Raw genomic sequence first — 9,759 nt, forward strand, 5'->3', positions numbered from 1 at the left:
GACTTAGCAAATTTTCCTTTTATTGCTTATGAAGAGGAAAAAATAAAGCAAATACCTTTATAATTTTCGAAACGATGCGTATTCAATTTCTTTAGCCTCCTATATCAAAATATGAGTTTTCATAAAAAGTGGACTTAGCAACTTTTCACTCTAAGCTAGCGATATTTTCCATTATTTCTTACTACTGCATATTAAATACTCTCTCATAGCAGCAAGGCGACGTGAGTTTGCCACTTTAAAGCCATCGAGAAGCTGGGAAAAAGAGTTTGCATTAAGGCCACGCGGGGAATGGGCAGGGACGTGTGGAGATATTGGGTAGTGCATTCAACCGCTTAAGATAAATAAGTTTTTTAAGCTTTTCCTGCTCTGCTTCAGTGAGGAACTTTTCTTTACTGCCAATTGCCAGTTTTCGTTATAAATATTTTATGCGAATTAAAAGTTCCGAATTTGTATGGAAGTAAAACTTATTGGCGCTTAGGGCAGAAGATTTTTGCTTAATTCAGACAAAGTCATGATTGATTGCTTTTAAATAATTTTTCCAATGAACTATTCCGCTACAACCTCGATTACTACCTATTTGACTATACTTACAACGCCATATAGATTTTGGAGCCCCTGATTCAACAAACCGAAGAACATTCAGAATGATAGTGTCCTTAGTTGCTTCGAATTTGAGTTTCCTTTTTGAAAATTTTATCCTAGCCTTATCCTTCCTAGCGCAGGGGCTATCGCACCGAAAGAGTTTCACTAATCCAGGTCCTTACAGCTACAATAGAACCTAATATTGATGGGTAAGCCAATCCTTTCGGCATGTACCCCAACGGGCCACTGCCCTGTGTTTATAAGTATTTTCTTTCCTCATTCCTAAAAGAGCCTTCATTTTAAGTGTCGGATAATCCTATACGACCCTGTACGGTCCCACCTATATCTAGCCTTCGAATGACACATTTTAACATTTTCCGTACGGAGCCGCACCTTGTTATTTCCTCCGATGCCTCGTTTCTGTAGGGAAATCCCTATGTTCCGGGACCCATGTATATCACGGTAATTTAGCATTGATCAGAAATTGAAGCCAGCTCTCTCCTACAGCCATACACTAGTTGACATCTAACGAAGGTAGAAGAGCCGCTGGATATCTGTAAAGTAATTTACCTGCGTTCTCGCGGCTGCATTATCTTTGATGTAACTTTCTCCTCCTCAGCCTCCGTAATTGCAAACTTTTAGGCCTGGAAAACGCTTGCATGGTGTGGAGGCGAAAGCATAGCTTTAGGTTATCTTTCTCAATGAAAACACCTGCGCCAACCCCGCATTTCATCTATGTTCCGTGCATATGGACAGTTAAACGCTACAGAAACTGGATCCTTGCTTGAGGCCGTGCACCGTGGTTTAGGAATTTCGTTCGACATATGATGGGATGAACCCAGGTCTTCGGCAGGATATAGTCAGTGGGTAGAGCCTTAATTTCAGGCGGCAATGAGTTTAGGATGGTTGGGAGTGTGCCCGAATGCTCTTTCCTTCCATAGCCCCAAGGTACACAGCCTGATGGCACTATTAGCAGCTGAGACTACTTAGTGTAGGAAAATTAAAGAAGTCTCCAAATTTGGGCTCCAGGTGTTCCTTGAATTTCGAAATGTTGTCTACTATAAGGAGAGCTACTTCTGGTGCCGCTAAGGTTCTGTAATTTCAAACAAATAATTAAGTTACTGAATCGATATTTTTTTATGCTTTGCAGTTTGCTTTTTCTTCGGAATTTTTGATTAGTGAAAGAAGGCTTTTAGTGATTCGTTAGCTTGCTGCAACGGTTTGTGGCAATCTGATTATGAGTACATTCAGACTTTATATGTACTTTTACAGCAGCTTTAGTGCCTAACGAAACTTCCGACTGCCAGCTAACTAAACAGATGTACCAGAGAACGTTTTACAGGCTAACCTAATATCCGCGTTTTGGTACGCACGCAATCGAATTTGTTTTTTTGCGTCGCCCGAAATTGGCTTGCTTGCGTTTGCATTTGATTTCATTGAGCGAAACGTCAAATCAAAATGTCACGCAGAACAAAAATTGGAAATTGAGCATGATGCAATAATGAAAGGTCATGATGCAATAATGAAAGGTGTTGTACGTTGTGACAGCTCGAAATCGAACTACCTTAGGTCAATATTGTATTTTGGAAGTACAAGATAAACGGGAATAAAAAAAAGCTTTTTAGTTGAAAAAGTACTAAATTGTATGCCTTCTCAACAGCGTTCCGATTATCAGAATAGGTATATACATATATGGCTTGGTAGTCTCATAAAATTGTAGATAATTAAAATAATAAAATTAGGCGTGTTTTTATTCACAGGAATATGATAATATGCTTAAAATTTTCGAGCTGATGAATACCCAGCTAGAACAGTATGGCTTATATAATTCCTTTTATGAGCCGTATCACTAAGAAAATTATCCCTTATGAATTTGAAATGTGTCCCTTATATTGTACAGGCCAAAAAGAGGAATTCATTTACGTGTGATCTTTTGTCCCCCTCTTTCATATAGGCTTCTTGTGCGCATATATCAGGTTTCATAGCTGTTGACCATACCAATAATGCCTCATGCTCAGTTTTACTTGATCAATTCGTGTTCTCGAGAAAAAAAAATTTCACGATTCAAAAATCTGAGTATAGCCGCCAAATTCTTTTCTCAAAATTTTGAAAATTCTTTGTTTTTTGCCCTATATTTGCTTTGTATGGTATTTTCAACAAAATAAAGGCCAAAAACGATAAATGTTCAAACTTTGGATTTTTGGATCGTGAAAATTTTTTTTCACGGAGAACACGAATTGATCTAGTAAATCTTGGTATGAGGCATTATTGGTATGGCCAACAGCTATCAAACCTGATATAGTCGCACTAAGGTTTTTTTGTGTTCCACAGTGTTATACAAGGGATACTTTGAGGAATCATATAAGGAATTATACATTACCCTAGTCCACGTATATCCAAGTTCGTGTCATACAGCAAGCATTGACTACTTTTTAAAGTTTTATTTATTTGTTTTTGAAATTGACGACATATTTCAGAATTTGTAATTAATACGTTGTGTTCATTTTAGTAAATCCACTTTTTTAATTGTACAAAATTTATTATATACATACAGTATCGGTCATATCAATTAGCAACCCCATTTCAAAGTAATATTATTTCCCTCTTATGTTAATTTATTTATTGCTAAGAATTTGCAACAAAAGTAAAGTTGAATTTCTAACAAAACTCATATAAACCGAATTTTAAAACTTCGTAGAAAACTACAAAAAATACAACAAATTTTCAACCAAAATTCAAACTTTTTTCTCAGAAGTGTTAGAATTTTTTTGAGCACTCAGTTTTATAGCCCCTTCAATTTTAGTCTAATTATATGCAAGTTTGAAGTGGCTAAAAATTACCTTAGTTTTTTTAGAATCGATTAAAAACAAATCGCATTTAATCGTCTTCTATATAACGAAAACTTCGACCATATATCGATGGCTGAGTAGAAGATCGACCTATCTCGGCAGCCAGGTCGAAAACGCCCGATATCAGAAAGCTTTTCAACGCCCTATTTCAAAATTTGGCTGAAAAACGCCCTATTTTAGAATTTGATTGAAAAATGCCCTATCTCGGAACTCGGTTCAAAACACCCTATCTCAGCACATTTTCGAAGTATTTTTATTTGAGATAGGACTTTTTTGAACCGACTAATAATAATAAAATATGTACTATATACATATCTAGTTTCAATATAAAAAAAATTATGTACACCATTAATTGTGTATACATATCTAAGTCAATATATGTGATATACATGTACATACATCTACATACATATCGTCGTTTAAAGTACAAAACCATGCATCAATAAATTGCAAAACCTCGTATAGAGATAATGCATCATGGAAATTGAGTTAGCTTCATACGCACGCCGTTCAATTTCGGTTGGTCCCATACAAGTTGTATGTGCATGAGAAATTTTTGACACTAAATTGGCGGCAGAGAACGTTTAAAACTCTCTCTCTCTGTTCCATACCAATATTTCAATCATTAACTAGTATTTTAAAGTGTCATTTTAATAAACATTAAATAAAAGTGTATGTTTTCTGCAGCAAAATACATTAATTTTTTTTTAATAAAATCAAAACTTGTAAAATCACAAACATATGTGGTTTTATCGGAAGTTCACAGATGTAACGTGGCAACTTAGCTCGTTTTCATATTTTTCGGTCCGAAATTGTAAAATTTTTGTCCATGCCGCGCCACAATTTTTGTACAGGTGGGTCAATGTGCCTTGAACAAAATTTATATATACACAAAAAAATTATTTTATTTATTTTTTAATATTAAAAATTTCTATACTTCCAAGCGTTTATAAAAATATATTTACATATATGCACGAACGATTTTTAATATTTTTCATCCCTAAGCAAATCTTCAGTACCATAAAAGATTCAAACACATCAAAGTACAAGCAATGCAATGTTCAACCTAGTGCTACTCCACTGTACATGTGTATATGAATGTATGCATGTATGCGTGTAAAAAATGTCAATTCCAGTTGGTTTTTAACCCATTTAGCGGACATAGTTTTTTTGGTTTCAGCTGGTTGCAACTGTTAATGAAGCACAATTTTTATGTTTAATCTTTATGAAAGTTACATGTATCGTCGAGAACATGGTTACATGCAGAATTTTAAATTAATTAATATTATTCACCATACAAAATGAACGAGTATTGCTTTATTAAATGCAAACTTATGCGAAAATCTAAATATTTCGCAAACATGGGGTTAATGGTTTCGCGCACGTGCCAATCTGGTGCCGATTCGCAGAAATTGAATAATTTGTGTGTTGATGGGAGCGGCGAGGGGAAGGCGAAAGCCGACCAATCGTACATTTGTATGTACATATATATGTTACATACATACATTACATACCTACATATTTACAAAGGCATGTGTATATATGTACGTACAAATTTATGCGTTTGGCTTTTTGCATGAATAGAAAATTTGATTGCAGAAATAATTTTAATGAAATTAGTTTTTCAAACACATTTGTACTATATAATATTAAGTTTGTTAGTTAATATCGGTATTTTGATAACAAGCCATAATTTGTTAGACACACATACGTACATACACGGGCAATCAAAAGTGATTGCATGGTTCTTTTTTATAATATTTACAATGTTTTTCAAGTAAAAATTTTTTTGTTATATTTTTATAAAAATGTGGTTCATGCTTTAATCGAAACCACATAAGTCAAACTTTAAAAATTTATACAGAACGTAGAAAAATTCATCAAATTTTCATCTAAATTTTCTACTTTTGGGTACGTAGATAGATGGTTATATATGTAATTCTAGGGAAACAAGTGAAAGTTTTAAGCGGATAAAAAATCGCGTTAATTTTTAATGGTTTTATGCATATAACAGGTGTAATTTATAAAATATAGTGTTTATTTTTTTATTTTGTTTGCAAACGGTCTTGCGCATTTTATTCTACAAGAAATTCGCTTTTATGTATATGGTAAAAAATACAAGCCGTCCGCAATAAAAAATGATTAAAAATCTACGCGATTTTTTAGCCGCTTAAGACTTGCACTTGCTTTTCTACCGATCTATCATGCTAAAAACTCAGATTAAAAAGTTCAAAATTTAGACGAAAATTTGTTGAATTTTTCTAAGTTTTGTATAAAGTTTGACTTATGTGGTTTTGATTAAAGCATTAACCATATTTTTATACAAAAAAATAACGAAAAAATTTTAACCGCGCGCAGCATTTGTTTATTTGCATATGTGCATACATATAAATGCATCTACATAGGTACTATGTATATGTATTTACAAACATTTTTATGCGCTTGCCTTTTAGCGTGTTTAAAAGTTTTTTAATGAAGAATTTACTAATTGTTGACGAAAATATGGTTTACAAAATTTTCGCAAATTTATATTAGTTAATTGGAATTTTTATGAAAATAACGTTTTCCCAAAATTTATCCAGAAATTTTTTGTAATAATTAAAAAAGGTTTTCGATTTTTAATTCAATGAAAGGGGCATTAAAATAACTATCAAAAGTCATTTTTGTTGATAGATATAAACGTGCACAAAAATAATATTTCACAATTGCTAATTTATTCAAATTCTGTTATTTTGTGCCGCTCTGCGCTCACGCTGTTAAAAAATGGTGAGCTTCTAGAGCTATTGATGTTAAAAATTTAACGTGGTGAGCTTCTAGCCGATTTCTGATCTATTACAAAATACCAACGAGTAGCGTGTTGCTGCTTCTGTTTTAAACGTTCTCTGCTGCTTCTCTGTTTTAAACGTTCTCTGTTGCAAATACATTAACTTCAAAGCAAAAAGTCGAAAGTAAACCCAGCACTGGAAGCGTCAGATTGCGCGGAAACCGACACGACAGCACCGTGTAGTCACGATATGCTGCGCTGCTCTGAGCTGAAAATCCTCTCGCCGCACCGGCCTCTACACCAGGGTTGCCACTGACGAAAAAAAAAATTTACCATTCACTTTAGAAAAATCTACCAAATCTGGAAAATATCTACCAATAAATTTTTTATATTTATTTTAATAAAAACTATAGTTTTGTTATTTTTTTTTATTTATTTTAATTAAAACTATAGTTTTTATTTTTTTAGTTATTCCAATAAGAATTAAAATTGTTACGATTTGTATATTTGGAGCTTTTCGACCGTTGATTTTAAAGCAAAAACGTTGGTTTTTCTTTTCTGCCTCCTACGCGTTTCGACACATTATTGTGTCTTCCTCAGGGAGTCTATTTATTTTTACAAGAAAACATAATTAACAAACGTGTATACCAAAACATGTTTTTCAAACATACCTTAACATATAATAACATAAAATCACATTAATTATTTTATGGACATCACATTTTTAAATTAACACTTAACATTTAAATACATCAATACTTTATCCCAGCTGTTCGTCTATTACTCGCTATTATCGTTGTGTATGCGCAATTTATATTATCTACATCTTCTTTGTAATTCATTGCACAGTGTATTTGTTGCTGTATTCGAAGCCCTTCTAATGTCATCCTTTTCTTTGTTTTCCTCTCGATGTCTACTATTCTTGCATTATCAAAATCCGCTGTGTGCTCGCTTTTTGTCAGGTGCTGGGCTAATGCAGTTGTCATCTTTCTATTTTTCGCGTCTGTTTTGTGCTCGTTGATTCTGACTCCTAAAGCTCGCTTCGTCGTTCCTATGTATACCTTGCTGCAGCGTTCGTCGGCTTTGCCATTGCATTGAATCTCATATATGACGTTATGTTGTTGTTCTTTGTTTATTTTGTCTTTTGTTTTGGTAAAAACTGTGTTGAGTGCATGATTCAATAATGAAAGGTTTTGTAAGAAAAACTTTCTCTCGCTCTAATTTTATCAATGACACTCCCACCCTACTCCTAAAAAACAACAGTAATATTTCTTTTACAAATTGCTTTGGAAATTTTAAGATTTTTTTTTAAAAAGTAGTGAAAGCTTTGCTTTTCATTGAAAAAGCCTAATTGGCATCACTGACAGTTTCTTTTGCTCATATTCGTTGACAATTAATTTCTTTTTTCATGCGAATCCTGGTAAGTAGCAACTTAATATGCAATTTTTTAATAGTTATTGTTAATTTAAGTATATATTTTAATTGCAGATCCTAAGTTTATCTTCTATTGCGGCTTCTGAGCGGTGCAATCATTCATTTTCATGTGAGTATGCGCTTATTAATATGATGAAATTTTCTGTAATTGATTCTTGCTTGCAGGCTTATTAAGGTGCTCCCCAATATCTCAGCAAGAATTTGCAAATACATACAGGTAACTAAGAGCATTTTTTTCATTTTGTAAAATAAATTGATACATATATTTTTGTACGTTTTTTGACTTGTGCTCCGACCACGTATAATTAACCTGGGCCGACTTTCTCTAGTGCAGGCAAGTTGCAGTGCATATAAAACCAAGTGTTTTAAGCCAACTAAATGTAATGTTTTTGCAGGTTTTGCTGCCTTTTCGCCTCTGCTCCGGCCACATATTTATATATCCCGACGCTCTCTCGTGCAGGCAAGTTGCAGTTCATGTAAAACCAAGTGTTTTAAGCTAACTAAATGTAATGTTTTTGCAGGTTTAGCCTGTCTTTCGCCTCTCCGGCCACGTATTTATCTGTCCCGACGCTCTCTCGTGCAAGTAAGTTGCCGTGTAGTAATATGTGCGTATACAATATGTTAGTAGGTTCGTACACATGACTTCTAGGTGAAAGCCGAGTGGCTCCGTTTGGCTCACATGTGCACCACTGACATATGTACATATGCATCAGCATCAGCATATATATTTACACACTTGGACTCATACAATTAAGTCATCTCTATGACTAAACACGGAAACTTTTGGTGCGGCAATTCGAAGCTTGTGGGGTGGTAGGTGGGGGAAGGGGGGGTACACTGCAGAGCATAATTTTTGGCGCGTTTACTTTTGCCGTTAAGTCTCGAGTTTTAAACGTTTTAAGTATCGCTGTTTGTTAAGCGTCAGTTTCCTCTAGTCCTTCAAAGTATGATATTGCTCCGCATTGTAGTAAATACATACGTGTAGTGTAGTATACAAGTACATATTACAAATATTATTTTATTTAAACAACACATAAATAAATAGAAAACATAATATATGTATATAAGAACATGGTTTTTTCTTTGTAGTTTAATACATCTTTTTAACTATTTACTAACATGTATATATGTACATATGTTTGTACATATTTAAAATTCTTAATTTAGCAACTTGAAAATGCCCAAAGCAAGTTGTGTTTTGTGCCACAAAACATGGACACAAGAAGGCATCAAGCAATTTCATGTTCCTAAAAGCATAATAAAAAGAAAAATGTGGAGCGAATCGTGCGGTATCGATTTGAAACTCGGTTCAAAACTATGTGCGTTACATTTTTCCCCCGATGACTTCGTGAGTGGTACGAGTCTTAAAGAGGCAAAGTTGTCTGACCAAGCCGTTCCAATGGCAATCGACTGCCTGAATTCATGGGATGAGCCGGAACAACGTTTCGTCGATGCCTCAACGCAAACCGAGTATTTTTACACCCCTTTTCAAAATAATTTAAATTACTTGTTTTTATTTCTGTATTAGATCATATTTTGACTGTCGAGTGGCTATTCTAGAAGAAGAACTTTTGAAATTGAATGCGAAGATTGAAGAGCTGGAAAAACTGCGATCCAATTTGTTGTCCATTTTCACTGACAATCAAATTCGCAAAATAGAAGACCCTTCAAGAAATGTGCATTGGACATGGAGGGACATATCTCCTGCAATAGCGCTGCATTCTGCCGGACCTAGGGCATACACCCATTTGTACAAATTGGGATGGCCACTTCCATGCGAGTCCACTATAAGCAAATGGCTACAAAAACTTAAGTTTGACGATGGTATTATCCAATTTTCGCTTAGTGTGTTGCAAAGTGCGAGTGATGCACCTATTTCTGACCGACTCTGTGTTATCAGCTTTGATGAAATGAAAGTGGAGTCAGTATACGAGTATGACCCTCTCGCCGACACAGTACGGAGGCCATGTAACTATGTCCAAATGGTCATTGCAAGAGGGCTCAAAGGCTCGTGGAAACAGCCTGTGTTCTTTGCATTTGATTGCCGTATGTCTAAACAGATTTTAGACTACATAATTATTAATCTGCACAACGTGGGATACCCTGTTGTGGCGATTGTGTCCGACATGG

At 34.6% G+C, this 9,759-nt stretch overlaps 1 protein-coding gene across 2 annotated transcripts; it reads left to right on the forward strand.

Annotated features, from left to right (window-relative positions):
• The first annotated feature begins 7,458 nt into the window (after positions 1-7,458).
• On the forward strand, positions 7,459-8,770 carry LOC118754903. 2 transcript variants are annotated; one of them, XM_036489776.1, is made up of 6 exons: positions 7,459-7,615; positions 7,684-7,738; positions 7,795-7,846; positions 8,025-8,089; positions 8,151-8,212; positions 8,258-8,770. In XM_036489776.1, the coding sequence occupies exons 1-6, from the start codon at positions 7,604-7,606 to the stop codon at positions 8,276-8,278; spliced, it is 267 nt and encodes an 88-aa protein (XP_036345669.1). In that variant the 5' UTR covers positions 7,459-7,603; the 3' UTR covers positions 8,279-8,770. The 2 variants fall into 2 exon arrangements, with proteins under 2 accessions (XP_036345669.1, XP_036345668.1); XM_036489775.1 differs by having other exon boundaries at positions 8,279-8,770.
• The last annotated feature ends 989 nt before the right edge of the window (positions 8,771-9,759 follow it).

Source organism: Rhagoletis pomonella, unplaced genomic scaffold (assembly GCF_013731165.1).
Source record: "Rhagoletis pomonella isolate Grant_MI unplaced genomic scaffold, Rhpom_1.0 Rhpom_scaffold_04891, whole genome shotgun sequence".
NCBI lineage: Eukaryota > Metazoa > Arthropoda > Insecta > Diptera > Tephritidae > Rhagoletis > Rhagoletis pomonella.

Coding starts and splice junctions, on each gene's coding strand:
- LOC118754903 (XM_036489775.1), top strand. Junction 8,090..8,150: donor CCCGACGCTCTCTCGTGCAG/GCAAGTTGCAGT, acceptor ATGTTTTTGCAG/GTTTAGCCTGTCTTTCGCCT. Junction 8,213..8,278: donor CCCGACGCTCTCTCGTGCAA/GTAAGTTGCCGT, acceptor CATGACTTCTAG/GTGAAAGCCGAGTGGCTCCG.